We start from the raw sequence: 22,316 nt of genomic DNA on the forward strand, positions 1-22,316 counted from the left end.
ATATCATTATTAACATATTAAAAGGATAAAATTTGTCCCTAGTTGTTGCCTGAGCCTCTCTCACCAGAAACTGGATGGAGACAGTAAATGATTCAGTGTGGCTCATCCCAGATCTCAAGGAGGAATTAACATTGTAGCAACAAGGCTTGCGGTACAAGTCACAGTTTGACAGCCATGCCGCACCGATGCAGCATGCCTGTGGTTTCCGTGGTGTGGCATAAATCTCTTTTGATTCTAAGGGTGTTTTCCCCCTGGGTCTCCAGGCACAATTTTTAGATGCTAAGTGAGTCACTGGCTCCATCTTTCCCTGAGTTGCAGATGAGCAGCAAATACATCCACCCAAGAGGCCCATGTGTATATCGCGGGATGAGTCGTGGGAAGGGAGGTACAGTGTGCTCTCGCGCCTGGCTCTTCTGAACTTACGAAGTGAATGTAGCAGAAAGGGTGCACTTGACATTGACCATGATCCACTTTGCTTCCAGCCCTCCTTGAAGCCCAAGATGTGGAGATTTACCTGAGCCCTCTGAACAAACACATCCAGAGCCTGCAGGAGACAGAGTTGCCGCAGACCCACAGACTGGTCGCCCCGTTATTTCACACCATCCGTCTGATCTGGAGTCACTCCAAGTTCTACAATACCCCAGCTCGGGTGATCGTTTTATTGCAACAGTTTTGTAATCTCTTCATTGACCAGGTATGAAGCCTGAAAATATAAGGACCGTAAGAATCACTGCCCTGTGGTAGGTTTTGTTAGACGGATGGAGAATAAATTATGCCATTTTATGGTCAGAACACGATTTTTTTTTCCTTTGTTCACAGAAGGCTGACAAAGGCTGGATGACTTTTTTATCCTAAATGGCAAGGGAGCACTGGAAATGTCACAGTCAAAGGACAAATTGTTGCTTTTTCTTTGGTATCTCACCTTTCTTCTGAGAGACTCAAGGCAGCATCCAGTACCAGATAGATAACGCGCAGTACCTTTGGTTGCCTTTCCAATGGCTTATGGGGGAACTTTTGGAAAATTAAGGAAGTTGAAAGAAACTGGCCAAGAAGTATTTTCAAAAAGCAATAGTGCATTTGTACTGGAAGGATTCTGATTGATTGCTGATTTTTTTTTCTTTTTTCTTCTCCAAGAGGAAGGCAGACAGATCTCCCTTCTGCTGGTTCACTCCCCAGATGCCCATGGCTAGGCTGGCACTGAAGCCAAGAGCCGGGAACTCAATCCAGGTCTCCCATGTGGGTGACAGGCACCCAGTGGCTTGAATTATTCCTACTGCCTCCTGGGATCTGCATTAGCAGGAGGCTGGCTTCAGAATCGGAGCTGGGAATCAGACCCAGGCACTCTAGGGTGGGACGTAGGTATCACAGCTGCTAAACCAAATGCCACCCCTACTGTTGAACTTTAAACATCCCTATTTTAAATATTTTATTTTAAATGTAGAGTTACAGAGAGAGGGGGAGAGAGAGAGAGCTTCCATCTGCTACAATGGCTGGGGCTGGGCCAGGCTAAAACCAGGAGCCAGGAGCTTCATCCAGGTCTCCCACATGGGTGCAGGGGCCCAAGTACTTGGGCCCTCTTCTGCTTTTTTTCCCAGGCGTGTTAGCAGGGAGCTGGATCAGAAGTGGAGGAGCTGGGACTCACTCCAACTGGCACCAGTATGGGATGCTAGTGTCACAGGCAACAGCTTAACCTGTTACACCACAACACTGGCCCTAAAAATCTCATTTATAATTCTTCCTAGCCTACCATCACAGGATAGTATGGACTGGGTGCCTTAGCAATATAAGTTTACTCCCTCAGAGTTCTGGAGCTTGGAAGTCTGACCAGCATGGTTGGGTTAGTCCCATTTAACCTGCATTGCCTCCCATGCAATGCCTATATCCAGGAACCTTCATACTGGGAGTGAATTTAGCAGGGGACACAATTTAGATCCTTTGTCAGATGAATTAGCTGGGACTTGCAAGATGATCTCATTTGCTCAGTTTCTCTGGGATGTTGGGGAAAGCCAGGCTGCACAGCAGGTCCAGAGTTTGCAGAATGTGAGACTGAGTTGTGAGGAAGGGGAGAGGGGGTGTGGCAGGTGCATGTGCTAAGGGCTTTGGATCCAACCCAGTCTGGGTTCAATTCCAACTGAGCCACTGCAGAGAAGTGAAATGACCTTTCTGAGCCTCAGTGGGTTCATCTGTGAGTGGGGCAGCAGCCAGTCCTTGGCTGCTGTGAGGATCCAGGGAGCGTGGCATGCCCAGCGTGGTGCCTGGTGTTGAACAAGCCCAGTTCAAGTTATTTTTGGCTCTCTTGCCAAAACTGTTGTTACAAACTAGTTGCAGCTGTTGGTAGGAGATAATAACAGGTCAGTTCCTTCCTCCCTTCTTGTCATCATTTCCATGAATAGTTGGAGCTATTGATAGGCAATAAAAACAGGCCAAATTCCTTTCTCTGTTCTTGTCATCATATCCGGGAATAGTTGGAGCTATTGATAGGCCGTGAATAACAGGCCAACTCCTTGCCCTATCTGATCACCGTCTCCTCTGGTTTCTTTCTGTTCTTCTGGTGTGCAGATTGAGTTTTGCTTTGTTAAGCAAGTGCTCTGGGCCCTGATGGTTCGGATCCCTCTCCGGGGACCAACTCTGACCACCGCTTCTCTCAAGGGGCTTCTTTAGAGACCCTCGCCTCACTTGGAGAACAAGCCCACTGTGTCCCTTCAAAGCCCCATACATACTCCTGCCTGTGGGCTAGGCTGCCTTTGAGCCTGTAAACCTGTTATCACTGGCTTCAGCCTGTGTAACAGTTGCAGTGGAGTGCGCTCCCGAGGGAACAATGTAGCATCTCTCTTTCCTTGGTTCTGGCTTCGGTCCGAGGGTTCCAGTGCTCTGATTTCCTGGGTTGTCCAGGTGGCTGTCCTGCACTGCCCCAACACACTAGCAATCAGATCGACAAGGAGCCAGACTTGATAACCGGATTCCCTGAAAAAGCCAAACTCTGCCTTCTCCCCACAATTTCGTTTATTTTACATACTGATTTCACGAAACACTTGTGTCTGGGGCTGATTCTTTTGCCAGGAACTCTTCAAAGCACTCGACAAAAATTCCACAGTTAAATCCTCATCGTGAGATTACGACAGAGGGACCGTGGAGCTTCATTTCGTGTTTTAAAAATTGAAGCCCAGAAAAGATAAATAACTTTCCCCCAGCCACCGGATAAGAAGTGATGGCATGCTTATCCATCATGCTGTGCTCCCTATTTTAAAAATAGTAGCTTTTATTTCTAATCGTAGCATAATATATGAGGTGCTAATGGGAATTGTAAAATACCGTCATTGTGTAACATTTGTAATTATGGTAATAGTCTTCAAGTCCTGTCTCCCCAAAAATGGAGTATTTAAAATTGTTTCCTTCTCCCCCAAACTTAAATTGTTGCACTTTATCATGCATACTTGTTTAGATGCCTCTGGAAAACTGGCTTTGTTATTGCTATACTTAGGTGGTGTCCAGCCTTGTCTTTATAAACAACTTGCAGAAAAAATATGTAGAAGTCATTCTCCTTGATATCAATAACTGAAAATTCCTGATGTGGATCAAAGAGCACAGCTTTTCCTGGCTCTAAAGCAATATTTACCGTTTATTTACAGGTTCTTTTCCATAACAATGACATCAGTTACATTGTTGTTGTCTCTGTGGAAGAAGTTTTATTGGCCAGCTTTACGCATTACCGGTTTCTTAGCAATCTGGGCTCATTTATTGGGTAGTTAGTGGTACTGTGCCTTGAATGACGTGTGTGATCATACATCCTATGCATTTTGATAATAGTGTGTCCTCATGGAGGTTTCTCATGCTTGGAATATATGAGTTCATCTCAGTGTTTTACTGAAAATTTGAAACCTGTGCTATAAATCAGAGGTCAGAAGTTGGCCTTCTATCAGCTGCATTTGGCCCATAGTTCAAAGGAATGTTTTTATTTTGCATTGTTTTTTAAAAATTTTATTATTTATTTGAAAGGCAGAGTTACAGAAAGGTAGAGCCAGAGAGAGATAGAGATAGAGGTAGATCTTAATCTATTGATTCACTTCCTGAGAGAGGGAGAGAGGGAGGTAGATCTTCCCATCTACTGGTTCACTCCCCAAGTGACCGCAATGGCCATGGCTGGGTCGATCTGAAGCCAAGAGCTTCTTCTGGGTCTTCCACAGAAGTGTGGGCCCCAAGGACTTGGGCCATCTTCTGCAGCTTTCCCAGAAAATAGCAGGGAGCTGGCTAGGAAGTGGAGCAGCTGGGACTTGAACTGGCACCTGTATGGGATGCTGGTACTACAGGCGGCAGCTTTCCCCGCTACACCACAGCACTGGCCCCTGCATGATGTTTTTTAATTTTAACACTGAATTGCTAATGCTCACATTAGATAGGTTTCATTTAAATTCCCGCATTCCCGCCTTCATTGAAATGTCAGAGGCCTTGCCGCCCTAGCTGTGCCATCCCTACTGGCACAGAGGTTGCTGTGGCTTCAGGTGGGTCAGGTGCTGTCCAGGTGACTGTGGACTTCACCCTTGGCTGCTGTTTCTGATCTGCCTGATTTTCATTACTGACATGGCCCTGTGGCTTGGATTCCATCAGAGTCAGAAACACTTTGTCACTTTGAAAGCACGTGCTTTCCTCCTACCATGTTTGTTTCCCCCCTCCCCTCCCCTCCCCTCCCCTCCCCTTCCCCTCCCTTCCCCTCCCCTCCCCTCCCCTCCCCTTCTTTCCCCTTTATTTGAAAGGCAGACTGGCAGAGAGAAAGGGAGAGCTCTTATATTCGCTGGTTCACTCCTCAAATAGCACCATGGCTGGGGCTAAGCTAACCTAAATCCAGGAGCCAGGAGCTCCATCTGAGTCTTCCACACAGATGACAGGGGCCCAAGCGCTGGGGCCATCTGCTGCTGCCTTCCCAGGTGCACCAGCAGGAAGCTGGACAGGAGGCAGAGCAGCTGGGACCACAGTGGCGCTCCAACACGGGATGTCAGTGATGCAAGTGGCAGGTTCACCCGCTGCACCACAACACCAGTACCTCTTGTGTCGTTCCTTCTAAGCCTGCAACCCAAGACTTGGTTTCTCTCATGGTTCCTCCTCCACAGGATCCTGGGTGAGGTGGAGCGAAAGGAAGAGTCCATGAAAGCACATGGCAAAGAACAGGGAAAAAGGAGCTGGGAGGCAGACATCAGCCGATGATAATAGCATTGATAAATTGGTTAATGATAGCGAACTGGCTTACTGATAAATTGTTTAGCAGTATTTGAGTTTATTAGACTTCCAAAGTTGAGCCAGTTTTCCCCTAAACCCGGTGGGTATTTCGTTTGTTTCTGCTGATACCAGTAAGTATGACCTAACAGGCTGGGTTGGGTATGCTCAGAGATTACAGGAGGTAGAATAGAATTCAGAGCTTATGAGCTAACGTGGAATCTTGAGGTTCTCTTAATTCATCTCCGTCCACTCCTCTGAGACAACTTAGCTAATGTCCCAAGGGCAGTTGGTGGCCTGTCCCTGGGTCACAGTCATGTCTCTCCCCTCTGATGATGCTTTCTTCCTCGTGCACTTTGCTACCTGATGCAAGGCTATAGACTGAGTCTCCTAATAGATTAGGAGATTAATAGCCTAGAGAAAATTAATGGATTAATAGCCTAGAGGCTATTAAGTGCTATGGCCTAGTGTTAGGAGTTCTTACTCACTAGTGGGCTGTGTGAGCAGACAGGGAATTGGCAGTGATTATCTCCTCTGTCTGAGGGCCAGCACAGCAATGAACAAGAGTGTAGCTTGTGGCAGGAAGTTCCTTTAAATGTAGGTGATTAGGTCCCAGGGGCTTATCCTTCGAATACATAACCTAAGAGGCAGCAGATGATAGCTCAACAACTTGGGCCCCACCCATGGGGGAAACCCAATGGAGTTCTGGGCTCCTGGCTTTGGCCTGGCCCATCCCTGGCCGTTACGGGTGTTTGGAAAGTACATCAGGGAATGGAAGATCACTCTTTGCTTATTTCTCTCTCTCTCTCTCTTACTTCGAAATACATTTTTAAAAAGTTTTAAAGGTTGTATATGTTCTTGATGTGCCTAGAGAAAGAAGTCCAAATGTTTGCAACAAGAATGATGTGTGCAGATTTGGACAGGACCTAGATGATGATCTCTATATTCATGTGACCACTGCCCATGGATCTGCTAATGCTCTGCTCTCCTTTCTTTTCCTCTTCCATAAATATCTCATGTGGAACCTCTCAGATAGGTTATGTGTCCCCAAAAGCTGTCAAACCTCTAGAAGAAAAGTTGGCCAACCTGAAGCATTTCCAGTTGTTGCCCTGCCTTATCAGCTCTTCTTCTTTGCAAGGGACCTTATACCACCTGTGAAAGTGACCACGTCTTAACAGTATGTATTTAGGGGCTGGCGCTGTCGTGCAGTGCATTAATGCCTTGGCCTGAAGCGCCGGCATCCCAAGTGGGAGCCAGTTCAAGAACCGGCTGCTCCACTTCTGATCCAGCTTTCTGCTGTGGCCTGGGAAAGCAGTAGAAGATGGCCCAAGTCCTTGGGCCCCTGCACCCACATGGGAGACCTGAAAGAAGCTCCTGGCTCCTGGCTTCGGATCAGCACAGCTCCGGTTATTGCTGCCAATTGGGGAGTGAACCAGTGGATGGAAGACCTCTCTCTCTCTGCCTCTCTTCTCTCTGTGTAACTCTGACTTTCAAATAAATAAATCTTAAAAAATATATATTCTGATAGGTTTATCCTGCTGGCATGTACGTTTGTGTGGAAAAATGATTATCCAGAATGTTCTTGCAAACCTTGTCATTGCTAGAATGTTTAAGCCCAGTGTTTTCCTGTATGTTACTCTAGCTTACAATAGTCATTGAAACTCAAGTGTCTGAATTCTGGATTTTTTTTTTTTTTTTTTTTAGTTTTATTTGAAAAGGGGGAGGGGAGAATATGAGTATATTCAAGCTACTGGATCACTCTTCCACATCCGAGCCATAGCTGGGATTGGGTCAGAGAAAACCAGGAGCTTGGAACTCTGTTTAGTCCCCCATGAGGTTGGTAGGGATCCAATGATTTGACCATCACCTTCTGCCTAGCAGGAACCTGGGATCAAAAACAGCAGGGACGTGAGCCCAAGCACTCTGATGCAGGATGCAGACATCCCAAGCCGTGTCTTAACCCCTGTGACAATGCCCACCCCTATGTTTTCTGTCTCTCTGCATTGCTACTCCAACTGTGGACATTACCCTGTCAAATGATTCATTGAAACAGCTGGCGCAGAAACCCCTGCTAACAAGAGTGTTGAGCACCTTTTCTGCTCGTTCAATCCCAGGCCAGAGCTTACCTTTCACCGGAGGAGCTTCTGAGGGGAGAAGCTGAGGACTCGCTGGAGAAGGTGCAGGTGGCCATTCGCATCTTGAAGACTTGCAGAAATTCTTTTCTCAGCTGTAGAGAAGGATTGGCAAGCTGTGTTCCTGGGAAGGGGGAGCTGAGACCCTGGGATTTCCAGACTCACTTGGTGTTCTGCAGATTTGACAAGTTCCTGGACCGTTTAATGAAAGTAGAGGTATTTGTTTGTTGACTGTTATGTATGCGGTGGGTGGGTCCCTGAAGTCTTCAGCTTTTCCTGTGATTGCTGGGTCATGGTGGGTGGTAGGAGGCCTCCCTTCTTAGGGATGTTGTGAGCAGCTCACCAGGGCAACCCTGTAAGGACAGTTTGAAAGTCTCTAATTGGGCAGCTCTTTAAATTCATTTTTAATTCTGCTATGCTTTGTATAAGGCATTCTCCTTGGAAAAAAGCTGTGAATCGGGAAGATGTAAATTGATTTCCTTTAAATGAGTCCTCTTATTCCCTTGCGTATTTAGGAGAAAATATAAAACACACTTGGCTGGTGCTGTGGCATAGTAGTTAAGCCTCTGCCTGTGGCACCAGCATCCCACATGGATGCCAATTCAAGTCCTCTGCAGCTTTGCTTCCAATCCAGCTCTCTGCTAATGTGCCTGGGAAAACCACAGAGGATGGTCTAAGTCCTTAGGCCCCTGCATCCAGGCTTATGGCTTCAGAATGGTCCAGCTCCAGCTGTTTCAGCCATTCAGGGAGTGAACCGGTGGATGGAAGATCTCTGTCTGTCTGTCTCTCTCTCTCTCTCTCTAACTCTGCCTCTCAAATCAATAAATCTTAAACAACAGCAACAACAAACAAAAAAAACCCACAAGTAACTTTGAGATTCTATACCTAAAAATCCAATTGATAATGTAAAATCCCACACTATGGGGACTGGCATTGTGGCATAGCAGGTAAGTCTATGCCTGTGATGCCGGCATCCCATAAGGATGCTAGTTCATGTCTCAGCAGCTCCACCTCTGATCCAGCTCCTTGCTGACAGTGTGGGAATGCAGCAGAAGATGGCCCAGGTGTTTGGGCCCCTGCCACCTATGTGGGAGACCCCATTACAGCCATCTGGGGAGTGAACCATCAGATAGAAGATTCTCTCTCGTGCTTGTGCTCTCTCTCTCGCACTCTACCCCTTTCCTCTCCCTCCTTCCTCCCCCAACTCTGACTTTCAAATATATAAATAAATATTTAAAAGAGTACTGCACTATCTTTTAGAGTATAATCAAGTGCTATGCTATGAAAACATAAAACTACTCATAAAAACATGGAAATATGGGAAATACATATTCTATATAAATTTTTCAAAATTCCCAAACACCAACAAAATTAAATGAACCCATGGCACATGCTAGCATAGAATGTACTAAGGTCTTCCAAAAAGATTTCAAATGATGACACTGTCTTTTACTTTCTTTGTACAATTCTTTCTAACAATTTTGGGCTTTATCCTCGGTGTGAACTTTGTTGAATTCCATTCAGAATCTGAGCTTCCTGCTTTGAAAATTGTCACAGTCAGCATGAATGCATCTTAAAGCATCGAAATGCCAACTATCTGATGAGACAGTTTGTGTGTCTCTTTCATAAGTGTCTTGAGCTTCCTTTCAATAACGAGCTGACTCACTGCAGAGTGTGGGTGGTTGAAAATATGAATTTGGTGAATCTTGATGTGAATGGAAGGGGAGAGGGAGTGGAAAAGGGGAGGGTTGCGGGAGGGAGGGACGTTATGGGGGGGAAGCCATTGTAATCCATAAGCTGTACTTTGGAAATTTATATTCATTGAATAAAAGTTAAAAAAAAAAGAAAATATGAATTTGGGATCTTCCCTGGGGACCTGACTCAGGATTAAGAGGATATAAAATTACGGGAGTTGCATGTCTTGTTATTGTGAATTAGGAGTTGCCTGTACTTTGAAATAATTCAGTAAATATGCAAATAGGAGTGTGATTTTTTTTTTTAATTAGTGATTACTGCTTTCTGTTAAATCATTGATATTTATTTTGGGACAGGCAGGTGCCCATTGATGCCAATTTCCAGTGCTTGAAAATGCTGTTCTCTTGCTCATGGTGGTCAAAAGGTCTTTACTCTGTGCTGTGTTTTTACAAAGGACGTATTTGTGAGCATGCTGGAATTTGAAAAGCTGGAAAGACTGGAATTTGGTGGCTCCAAAGGAACAATTCTAAATGAACAGATCCGCGAGATGAGCGAAGAATTTCTGGAGCTCTGCCAAGTCTTCAAGCAGAGCACTTACGACCCCTCTGATTGCGAGAACATGGTAATACTGTACCTTTGCATTCTTGTTCCATGGGATCCTACCATTTTAAAGGGGAGAAGTTAGATAGGTCACAGTGATAATAGGTACCACTCAGCCCAGCCGCTCCAGGACTGGACAAGGTGAGATGACTTGGGTGGCATCTCTTAGCTGCGTAGTGGGAGATCAAGGGTCAGAACTCAGGCCTTTCATTTTCACTGCAGAACTGTTTGGTGTCTCCTGTGTGGGTGGCAGGGACCCGACTGCTTGAGTTATCACTTGCCTCTTGCAGGCTCTGCATTAGCAGGAAACTGGATCAGGGATCCAGAGCGAACCATTGAACCCAGACCCTGCGATGGTGGGAGGTGGGTGTCCAAACCACTGAGTCAGGGCTGGGAAACCTTTTTTCTGCCAAGGGCCATTTGGATATTCGTAACATCATTCGCAGGCCACGCAAAATGACCAGCATAAGAATCAGCCTGCTGTAGACTTACTGAATGTTGAGTCCTGCCTGCAGTGGCTTTGGCAGGGTCTGACCACATGAGTTTGCAAGCCTTTTATGGCCCGTGGCCCGGGCGTTCCCCACCCCTGTAAGATCTCCTCCTGGAATGGCTTCTAACATAACTGTGGCCCTCGGTCTGGATTTGAGCTTTGTGCTGTGTGTGGGAAAGAACTTTGCACAGTAACTCACTGGATCTGATTATCTGATATGCACGTGAGTTACTGGTTTTACTTTAACCTTTGCCTGATCCACTGGATACTTTGGGGGTTTATTTGAAAGTTTAGTTCCACCCCATTCATTGCATCTGCTACTGACGTGTGTGTCACTCAGGATTTTTGTTACTCTCCAGAGCTGTTTATCATCCAGCCTCAAGTAGTTAGGGGAAACTTGCAGATGGAAGCTGCTACTTCTATGTTCTGTCACTTCTGCAAGTTACAGATCAGGGAGCTACCTATGAGGTCCCCGTGGCTTGAGGACCAAAAAAGCTTCATTTGTAATGGTTGGCCAAGGACAGTGACTGCTGAGTAAAAAAAGAAAGAAAGAAAGAAAAAAAAGCAGATTTAGCTTTTGTCCTCATTGTTTTATAGGGAATGTAGATGTAGTCACTATTATATTTAATGTTGGCCAGATAATCCATTCTTGGAAATGCAGTGTATTAGCTTTATAAGGGTATAGTTAGCAAGCACAGTCCCTGTGAGTTGGAATTAAGAAGGGGGAGTTAATGATAGGAGAACATTGCCTTGGCGAGTGACTCCCTGCTAAGCCAACAATGCCCTGTGGAAAAGTAGGCCCAAGGGGACAATATCCTGACAGCAACCCCAGAAGCTTTCTCTGGCGTTTCTGCATGCTAGGTGCTACTGCAGGGGGGCGGTGACTTGGCCCACCTGAGTGACCAAGTGGAGAGTGTGAGACAAGGCCCCCAGGGACCCTGGAGCAGTGGGAGTCTTCATGGCATCACGACCACGACACTTGGTGGCTTCGGCGAATGCCAGGGCTGGGGGGCCTCAGCCAGGTTTAATCCGGGTCGCTGCCTTGGCAGTGCCACAGGTTCTGAATTACTCCTGTGTTCACCTGCACAATCACAGGAGTGCAGGAATAGGAAATTCACAAGCTCTTGACAGATACCTAATTGACCTTGGGTGTTGGAGGCCCGTTCTTGTTTGGGATGAAGGCGGGCAAGGCTTACCTCCGCTGGCCTGGCCTGTCTTGGCCACATCAGTCAGCTTCCCTTGGAGTTCTTTCCTTCCCATCTGAATATCTTGCCTTAGAGTAGAATCCAGAAGCTCCTTCACTTTGGTTGTTCCTGACAGTTAAAACATAAAGTAACTCAAAGTTGACTTAATTGGTATTAGCTTATGTTGAAGAGGATTTTGCTTTTTTTGGAGTATGTGGTTATCATTTTTGCCTCTAAATAGTGCAATTACATGTGTTTGCTCAATGAGCTGTTGATTTGATGCTTTTTAGCTGTGTTCCTACAATATTCTTTTTATGATTGCTTATTTTTGCTTAGCATAATGGCTTTATGTTCATCCATGTAATATTATGTGCTAGAGTTTATTTCTTTTAAAGATTTATTTATGAGGCCGGTACTGTGGCATAGTGGGTTAAAGCCCCAGCCTGTGATGCTGGCATCCCATATGGACGCCAGTTCGAGTCCTGTCTGCTCCACTTCCAATCCAGCTCTCTGCTAACGTGCCTGGGAAAGCAGTGGAAGATGGCCCAAGTCCTCAGACCCCTGCACCCATGTGTGGGAGACCCAGAGGAGGCTCCTGGCTTCAGCCTGGCCGAGCTCTGGCCGTTGCAGCCATTTGGGGGCGTGAAGCAGCAGATGGAAGACCTAGCTCTACCTCTCTCTGTGTCTTTCAGATAAATAAAATAAAAATTTTTTTCAAAAAGGCTTATTTGGGATGCAGAGTGGCAAGGGAAGGAGGGAGGGAGGAAGAGAAACAGAGGGAGATGCTGAGATCTTTCATCCGCTGGTTCACTCCCCAAATGCCTGCAGTAACCTGGGCGGGACAGAAGGAAGCCAGGAACCAGCAACTCCACTGGGGTCTCCCATGTGGGTGGCAGGGTGCCAAGCGCTTGAGCCATGGTTGGCTGCCTTCCCAGGCTCATTTGCAGGGTGCTGGATCAGAACTGGAGCAGCCATAATGGGAATCAGTGCTCAGATATGCTTGCATGGCAGGCCATGGCTTAACCTGCAGTGTGATGTTCACTCTTTTCACCTTTTTTAAAATCCTGATGACTGGGAAGTGATTTCCCATTGTGGTTACACTTGCATTTCTCTAACTGATGAGTGATATCGAGTATCTTTTCCTGTGCTTATTGGCCAGTTTTATATCTTTGGAGAAATGTTTATTCTTTGCCTTTTGTCCATCTTTTTTTTTTTTTTTTTTTTTTTGAAAGGCAGAGATCAAGAGGGAGAGAGGGAGAACTTGCAGATGGAAGTCCTCCATCTGCTGGTCCATTCCCCAAATTGCTGCAATGGCCAGGGCTGGGCCAGGCTTGGTCTCCCACATGGGTATACAGGCCCCAGTACTTGGATCCTCTTCTGCTTTCCCTGGCACATTAGCAGGGAGATTGATTGGAAGTAGAGCTGTCAGGGCTTGAATCTGTGTGCACAGTGGGTGCTGACAAGCAGCAACTTAACCCACTGTGCCACAATGCAAGCCCCTTTTGCCCATGTTTATATTGGATTGTTGTGGAGTGGTAGAGGTTTTCTCTTTTAAAGATTTAGTTTTTAAAGATGTATTTATTTGAAAGTCAGAGTTATAGAGAGAGGGGAAAGACAGAGAGAGCTTCCATTTGCTGGTTGACTCCCCAAATGGCCCCAACAGCCAGGGCTGGGCCAGGCTGAAGCCAGAGCTTCTTCCAGGTCTCCCACATGGGTGCAGGGGCCCAGGAATTTGGGCCATCTTCTACTTACCCAGGCACATCAACAGGGATGCTGGATCCGAAGTGAGGCTCGGACAGGTGCCCATATGGGCCATATGGGATGCTAGTGTTGCAGACAGCGGCTTAACCCACTGTGCCACAGCGCCAGCCCCTTACAATTTATTTAGTTAATTGAAAGGCAGAGTAACAGAGAGGGAGAAACAGAGAGATTACATCCACTGGTTATGCAAAATAAGCCTCCGGTTTTATTCTGCTGCAAATAGATGGTTAGTTTTTCCCATTGAGTGGTCTTTGCACTCTTGACAGTGTCTATGACAGTTTATTTGTCCTTTCTGTTGGATTCCTTCAGTTTATATGGCTCTATTTCTGCCACTGCCACACTGTTATGGTTACCATAGCTTTGTAGGAAGTTCTGAAATCAGGAACTTTGACTTTGAAAACAAAGAACAAAATTGTTGTAAGTATTCAAGGTAGTTGAGATTCTCTGAGTTTTAGGATTTTTTTTTTTTACTTCTGCAAAGTCTGTTGAGATTTTGATAGGGATTATGTAGAGTATGTAAATCACTTTGGGTAATATTTTCATCTTAACATTAAGCCTTCAAGTCCTTGAAAACAGGATGTCTTTCCACTTCTATCTTCTTTAATCTTTCTTCTGTAACAGTTTGTAGTTTTCAGTGTACAAGATTTTATAGTCTCAAGTGTTATTTTTAATTCTGTTCCAAGTAGAATTGTTTACTTGATTTTCTTTTCAGATTATTTGTTGCTAATGTACAGAAATGCAGCTGATTTTTGCATGTTGATTTTACATCCTACCATGTTCTTGTATTTATTAACTCTAGCTTTTTTTGTTTTCTAGATAGAATATTTGTCATCTGTGAACAGAGATAATTGTACTTCTTTCTTTCCAATTTGAATACCTTTTGTTTTTCTTAACTAATTGTTCTGGGTACAGCTTGCATTACTGTGTGAGTTAGAAGTGAGCATCCTTGTTTTGGGTCCTGATGAAGGGGAAAGCTTATAGCTTTCACCATTCAGTGTGGGTTTTCCCTAGATGGCCTGTATCATATAGAGCTTATTTCCTTCCATTCCTAGTTGATTGTTTTTATTATGAAAGGGGGTTGAATTTTTTGTTGTTGTTGTTAGGGTTCCTGTCACTCAGGTGGGAAACCTGGGTTAGGTTTCTGGCTCCCAGCTTTATCCCCAGCCTAGTCCCTCTTGTGAACATTTGTCAAGTGAACCAGTGGGTGAGAACACTTTGTGTGTGTGTCCCTCTCAAATTAATTAATTAGCTAATTATTTTTGAAAAAAATAATTCTGGGTACAGTACTGAAAATAGATTGGAGGGGAGAAGTCATGAAAATATAGAGGCTAGTAAGACTATTGTATCAATAATCAAAATAGGAGGGGGCCGGCACCATGGCTCACTTGGTTAATCTGCCATCTGTGGGTGGCACCGGCATCCTATATCGGCGCCGGGTTCTAGTCCTGGTTGCTCCTCTTCCAGTCCAGCTCTCTGCCGTGGCCCAGGAAGGCAGTGGAGGATGGCCCAGGTGCTTGGACTCCTGCACCCATATGGGAGACCAGGAGGAAGCACCTGGCTCCTGGCTTCGGATCGGCACAGCACCGGCCTTAGCATCCATTTGGGGGTTGAACCAATGGAAGGAAAACCTTTCTCTCTGTATCTCTCTCTCACTGTCTATATCTCTACCAGTCAAATAAAATAAAAATAAAAAAATAAAAAAAAGAAGCAGCAGTGGGATTCAAGCGGATGTGGGATGCAGGCATCCCCATTGTACCACAACATCTGCCCCTTCCCCAAAATGGGAAGTGGTTGTGGCTCAAAATAAACAGGTAGTAGGAAAGATGGAAAGAAACAGATGGAGCTGAGATGTACTGGATAGACTGTGAACTACATTTAATGCAGAATCTGCTCAAGGGTTGGATGGAGCGAGTGAATAAGAAGGAGAAATGAAAGAGAAGTCCCAGGTTTCTAGCCTAGGGGGCTGAATTTTGCCATTTGTGTTTGTGTCAGTTGGGATTATTTGTCCTGTTAATGGGCTGTATTCCACTGATTTTCATCTGCTAGATTGTACCTTCATCCTGGAATAATTGCACTGAGTCATTTTTTATAAAGCTTATAGTTTGGTGGTGAATTCCATTTGCTAGTTTTTGCTGGTGATGTTTGCATCATTAGTCCTAAAGACTATTGGTCTGTAGTCTTCTTGAAGTAGCTTTATTTCAGTTTAGTATGAGAATACATAGAATGCATTGGCAAGTGCTCTCTCCTCAAGTTTTTGGAGCTGTTTGAGATGAGTAGGTGCTAATCCTTAGTTAAATGTTTGGTAGAAGTGAGTGGTGCAGCCATCTCATCCAGGGTTTCCCTTTGTTGGGAAATTTTTCATTAGTGATCCAGCTTCCTTACTAGTTACAGGTCTCTTCAGGATTTTGGCTCTTTGTGTGTTTGTAGGAGGGTGTTCATTTCATCTGTGTTATCCAATTTTGCCTACAACTGTTCATACTGCTCTTTTTAAACATTTTTTTAATGAAAGATTTTATTTAAGGGGTAAAGAGAGAGGGAAAGACACAGAGAAAGGTCTTCTATTTGCTGGTTCACTCCCCAAATGGCTGCCACAGGCCAGATCTGTGTTCATCCAAAGTCGGGAGCTTCTTCTGGGTCTCTCACATGGGTGCAGGGTCCCAAGGACTTGGGCCATCTTCTACTGCTTTCCTAAGTCATAGCAGAGAGCTGGAAGAGGAGCACCTGGGACATGAACTGGGATGCTGACACTGCAGGCAGAGGCTTAGCCTACTGTGCCACAGCCCCAGCTCCCATATTGCTCTTTTTAAAAAAATATTTATTCCATTATTTAGAAAGAGTTACAGAGACAGAGATCTTCCATCCACTGGTTCACTCCCCAAATGGCCACCGCGGCCAGGGCTGAGCCAGGCCAAAGCTGGGAGCCCAGAGCTTCATCCGGGTCTCCTGCATGGGTGCAGGGGCCCAGGCACTTGAGCCATCCTCTGCTGCTTTCCCAGGCACATTAGCAGGGAGCTGGATTGGAAATGCAACAGCCAAGACTTGAACCAGTGCCCATGTGGGTATACCACAACACCGACCCTCTGTTATTTCTCTTTTATAATCCTTTTTATTTCTGTAAATGTAGGAATATTTACGTTGTCATTTTAGCCATCTGAATATCCTCTATTTTTCTTAGCCAATCTAGCAAAGAGTTTTTGAATCTTGTTGATCTTTTCAGAGGCTCAACTTTCCTTATTGTGTTTCTGAATTCTATTACGTTTATCTTCACTGTGATCTTATTTTCCTGCTGTTAGGTTTCAGACTAGTTTGCTTTTCTTTTTGAAGTCCCTTGAAGGTATAAAGTTGAAGTTGAAAAGTATAAAGTTAGGTTATTCATGTGTGATCTTTTTTCTTTTTGTAATGTATGAATTTGTAGTTATAGATTTCCCTCTTTGCATTTTTCCACTCATTCTTCTTTTTCTTCTTTTATTTTCTTTTTTGTATGTTGAATTCCTCTCCATTCCCCACTTGTCTCAAGGTGTTCTTAATTCCTTTGTGACTTCTTCCTTAACTCACTGGTTGTGGGAGATAAGGTTTATGCTTCACTGAAACTGGTAGGGTGATGAGCACCAGACAGTGATAACTAATTACATATAATGTCTCGGGGCCGGCACCATGGCTCACTTGCTTAATCCTCCGCCTGCAGTGCTGGCGTCCCATATGGACGCCGGGTTCTACTCTGGTTGCTCCTCTTCCAGTCCAGCTCTCTGCTGTGGCCCGGGAGGGCAGTGGAGAATGGCCCAAGTGCTTGGGCCCCTGCACCCGCATGGGAGACCAGGATGAGGCACCTGGCTCCTGGCTTCAGATCAGTGCAGTATGCTGCCCGTAGTGGCCATTTGGGGGGTGAACCAATGGAAGGAAGACCTTTTAAAAAAATTATATATAATGTCTCTGTAATGCACTACCTCAGCAAAAAACAGAGAACTGAATCAAAAAATGAAGGAACAGGCTTAAATCCTCACATAATAATAATCACATTAAACGTAAGTGGTCTAAATATACCAATTAAAAGATACTGGCTGGTGCCGCAGCTCACTAAGCTAATCCTCTGCCTTGCAGCTCCAGCACACCGGGTTCTAGTCCCAGCTGGGGCACCGGATTCTGTCTCGGTTGCCCCTCTTCTAGGCCAGCTCTCTGCTGTGGCCCGGGAGTGCAGTGGAGGATGGCCCAAGTCCTTGGGCCCTGCACCCCATGGGAGACCAGGAGAAGCACCTGGCTCCTGCTTTCGGATCAGCGCGGTGCGCCGGCCGCAGTGCACCAGCCGCGGCGGCCATTGGAGGGTGAACCAATGGCAAAAAAAGGAAGAACTTTCTCTCTGTCTCTCTCTCTCACTGTCCATTCTGCCTGTCAAAAAAAAAAAAAAAAAAAAAAAGACAGAGTGTCTTTCATTCATGACCTAACCATATACTTTCTTCCAGAAACTCAGTTAAAAATCACATATAGGCAGATGAAAAGCACAAGGACGGAAAAGACATTTTATGCAAATACTGAAGGAAAGATGGAGTGGGAGCTGCGATGGGTTAAACTGCCATTGGGGACGGCCGTATTCCTTATTGGAGTCCTGGGTGTAAGCCCCAGCTCCTCCTCTGATCCAGCTTTCTGTTAATGAGCCCTGTGTCAGGCAGCAGATGATGGGTCAAGTATTTAGATTCCTGTCACCCACGTAGGAGGCTGTAATACTGGGCTAGACCAGCCTGAAGCCAGGAAACAGGATTTCCATCTGGGTTTCCCATCCATCTATTGCTCTCCACGGTGCATTAGCAGGGAGTTTGAAGTGGAGCAGCTGGGACACTTGCTTTGCAACTGGCATCTTCACCAGCTGCACCACAGTCCTGGCCCAGGTCTATCCTGGATATTAATTCCTTATCCGACAAATAATTTGCAAATATCTTCTCCTATTCTGTATGCTGACTGTTGACTTTCTTGTTTCCTTTGACGTGCAAAGCTTGGTAGTTTGATGTAATCTCACTTATCAATTTCTGCTTTTGTTTCTTGTGCTTTTGAGGTCTTACCCCCAAATTTTTTCTTTTATTAAACCAGTTTCTTTTTTTTCTTTCATTTCTTTATTTTTTAACTTTTATTTAATGAATATAAATTTCCAAAGTACAGCTTATGGATTACAATGGCTTCCCCCCCATAACGTCCCTCCCACCCGCAACCCTCCCCTTTCCCACTCCCTCTCCCCTTCCATTCACATCAAGATTCATTTTCGATTCTCTTTATATACAGAAGATCAGTTTAGCATACATTAAGTAAAGATTTCAACAGTTTGCTCCCACACAGAAACATAAAGAGAAAAAAACTGTTTGAGTACTAGTTATAGCATTAAATCTCAATGTACAGCACACTGAGGACACCAGTTTCTTGAAGCATCTTTGTTTTTGTCCATTCTGAATTAATATTTTTGTACATGGCGAGAGGGAGGAATCTAGTATCATTCTTTTCTTAATAAGGATATCCAGTATTCCCAGCATCATTTATGGAAGAGCATGTCCGTTCTTCAATAGATGTTCTTGCTGCCTTTGGGAAAACCAGTTGGCTGGAGATACATGGATTTATTTTTAAGTTCTGTCTTCTGTTCCATTGGTGTATGTGTGTGTCTGTAGGTATATGCCAGTATGATGTTGTTTGGGTTAGTGTAACTTTGTAGTTTTATTTTTTTTAAGATTTATTTATTTATTTGAAAAGCAAAGTTGCAGAGGGGGGAGCTCTTCCATCTGCTGGTTCACTCCCCAGATGGCCACAATGGCCGCCACAATGGCCAGAGCTGTGCCAATCCAAAGCCAGGAGCTTCTTCCGGGTCTCCCACATGGATGCAGGAGCCCAAGCACATGGGCCATCTTCTACTGCTTTCCCGGGCCACAGCAGAGAGCTGGATTGGAAGTAGAGCAGCCGGGACATGAACTGGCACCCCACTGGGATGCTGGCACTGCAGGCGGAGGCTTTACCTGCTACACCATGGCACCAGCACTTGTAGTTTGTTTTCAAGTGAAGTGTTATGATGTTTTTAGCTTGGTTCTCTTTGCTCTGGATTGCTTTGTCTAACTGGGTTCTTTTGTAGATTCACCGATTTTGAATTTGGTCTTGTCTGGAGCTTGTGGTGTGGGGCACAGTACTGTCGAGCTATTGCTCGCCACTTCCCAGTCAGCCCCAGGCTCACAGAGGGTAAACAGCTGGCTCTGTCTTGTGCTGTGCTGCTAAGCGATGGTGTTTGGTACCTTAGGGTTACTAAGTACATTTTTGATATTTGCAACTTAGGATGGCTTTACAAGACTATAACCCCATTGTAAGCTGAAGATCATCTATAATAAAGAGCAGAAATCAGTGAAATTAACAACAAAAGTAGTAGGTCAAAATCAATGAAACCAAGACCTAATTCTTTGAAAGCACAAAGTTCTAGTGAAAGTACAGGTGTGTGTGGGGAAGAATACCAATGTCAGGAATAAAATAAACCTTTATTATGTACTTTACAAATATCAAAAGAATAATAGGGGCTGGCACCGTGGCTCACTTGGCTAATCCTCTGCCTGCGGTGCCAGCACCCCGGGTTCTAGTCCCGGTTGGGGCACCGGGTACTAGTCCCAGCTGCTCCTCTTCCAGTCCAGCTCTCTGCTGTGGCCCGGGAGTGCAGTGGAGGATGGCCCAAGTCCTTGGGCCCTGCACCCGCATGGGAGACCAGGAGAAGCACCTGGCTCCTGGCTTCAGATCAGCGCAGCGCGCCGGCAGTAGCAGCCATCAGGGGAGTGAACCAACGGAAGGAAGACCTTTCTCTCTGTCTCTCTCTCACTGTCTATAACTCTGTCTCTGTCTTTCTCTCACTGTCTAACTCTGCCTGGCAAAAAAAAAAAAAATAATAGGAATATGAAAAATAAACTTCAACAAGCATAATTTGATGACTTAGATGCAATAAGCCAATTCCATGAAGAATCAGAAAGCTACAATTTTCCCACTACGCAATTTAAGTAACACTATAACTATTAAGGAAATTGGGTTTGTGATTAAAAACCTCCTGTAAAGGCCGTTTTCTGGTTCAGATTGTTTCATTGGAGAATTCTCCCAGACAAGAGTAGCACCAGCTCTATACAGTCTCTTCCAGAAGCAGAAGAGGAGGCAGCCCTTCTCAGTTTAAGGAGTTAGCATGTACCTGTGATGTAATATCAGACAAGTTCATGCCACAAAGAAAAACTATAAACTAGAATCAGACATCATAGATATAAAAGTCCTTCACAAATTATTCCCAACTAGAAGTCATTGATATATAAAAGAATTATTTTCTTGCAAGTTTTAATTTTATTTGATTTTAAAAAAGATTTATTTACTTGAAAGAGTTACACAGAGATAGAAGGAGAGGCAGAGAAACAGAGAGAAAGGTTTCCCAACCGCTGGTTCATTTCCCAGATGGCCACAACGGCCGAGGCTGCGCCAATCCAAAGCCAGGAGCTTCTTCCGGGTCTCCCACGCAGGTGCAGGAGCCCAAGGACTTGGGCCATCTTCCACTAGCTTCCCAGGCCACAGCAGAGAGCTGGATCAGAAGTGGAGCAGCCGGGACTCGAACCTGCCCATATGGGATGCTGGCACTGCAGGCAGCAACCTCACCTGCTATGCCGCAGTGCCAGCCCCCTTATTTGATTTTTAAAAATAAATTTTATTGTGTACATTTGAGATTTACAACATGGTATTTTGGAACATATTTCATAGTAAAATGATTACTATAATGAAGCAAATTAATGTATCATTTCACAGGCACTTTTTTTTTAATGACAAGATCAGTTACAATCACTTCTCTAACAAAAATCCAAAATACAATACTTTATTTAGTATGGTCCTTATGGTGTAGATTAGATCTCTAAACATTTCATCCTACATATCTGCTACTGCATGTGTTTTTTTTTAATATTTACTTATTTATTTGAAAAGCAGATTTACAGAGAGGCAGGAGAGAAAGAGGAAAGTCTTCTATCCGCTGGCTCAATCCCCAAATTCCCACAATGGCTGGAGCTGTGCCAATCTGAAGCCAGGAGTTTCTTCTGGGTCTCCCATGTGGGTGCAGGAGCCTGAGGACTTGAGCCATCTTCTACTGCTTTTCCAGGCCACAGCAGAGAGCTGGATTGGAAGAGGAGCAGCCAGGACTCGAACCGGCGCCCATATGGGATGCCGGCACAGAGGCTGGGGCTTTAACCCCCTACACCACAGCACTGGCTCCATACTGTGTATTTTCTGAAATATATATCTACATTTCTTTCCCCCTTTCCAAGTCCTACCCCTGTAACCACTGTTTTAGCCTGTGTATATTTAACTTTTTTCCTTTTTAAATATTTTAGGTACAAATGGAATCATGTAATAGTTTTCTTTCTGTGACTAGCTTGTTGCACTCAGCAAATTATCCAGGTCATCTATGTTGTGGCAAATGATAGTATCTCGTCTTTTGAAGACTGAGAAATATTTCGTTGTGTGTGTGTGCTACCTTTTCTTTACCCATTCATTCGTTGATGGACACTTGGGCTGTTTCCGTATCTTGGCTGTTGTGAGTAGTGCTGAGTCAGCACGGAGAGTAGGTCAAGGTGTTCATTTCATCTCTTTGGGTACATACCTGGAAAAGTGGCTGCTGAATGATGTAGGGGTTCTGTTTTTAGTTCACCTGGTAACTTCCATAATTGCTATCCTGATCTAAATTCCCCCAATAGAATTATACAGCGCGTCCACGTGGGATTTATTCTAGGGATGCAATGCTCCTTGAATATTAGTTGAAATCAGTGTAAAAGTCAAATTAACAGGCCAAAGAAGAAAAATCCTGTGATTATGTTAACCGGTGCAGAAAACAATTTAACCAAGTTCAACACCCAGTCATGACAAAAAGTCTCAGAAAAGTGAGACTCCAGGACAGTTTTCTCTACTTGAAAAAGAGCGTCTACCGAAAGCCTAAATAAAGCACCCTACACTTAGTGGTGAAAGACTTGGCAAACTTCCAGATACACAGCATCTATATGTAACTGCCAACTGAACATCTGCACTGAGGAGTTCGATAGACGTCTCCAAATGGGCTTGCTGGAAACCAGAGCCCTGCTTTACCCACCTCAGACCCACTCTTAGCCGTATTCTCTAGCAGATTGCATGGCACAGTGGTGAGCTACTGCAAGTGAAGCGGTGGAGCCAGGCCCGTAATCATGCTCAGATCTTCACCACAGACATCCAGTTCTTGCAGATCCT

At 44.9% G+C, this 22,316-nt stretch overlaps 1 protein-coding gene across 1 annotated transcript in view; it reads left to right on the forward strand.

Annotated features, from left to right (window-relative positions):
* The window catches only part of DNAH11 (dynein axonemal heavy chain 11), a gene marked incomplete in the record, with an annotated part of 360,436 nt that overhangs the window by 18,364 nt on the left and 319,756 nt on the right, over window positions 1-22,316 (forward strand). The window contains 3 exon segments of the mRNA XM_070059638.1: window positions 483-694; window positions 7,323-7,556; window positions 9,490-9,657. Of these exon segments, the coding sequence (XP_069915739.1) occupies window positions 483-694; window positions 7,323-7,556; window positions 9,490-9,657 (614 nt within the window).

Source organism: Oryctolagus cuniculus, chromosome 16, assembly GCF_964237555.1.
Source record: "Oryctolagus cuniculus chromosome 16, mOryCun1.1, whole genome shotgun sequence".
Lineage (NCBI taxonomy): Eukaryota > Metazoa > Chordata > Mammalia > Lagomorpha > Leporidae > Oryctolagus > Oryctolagus cuniculus.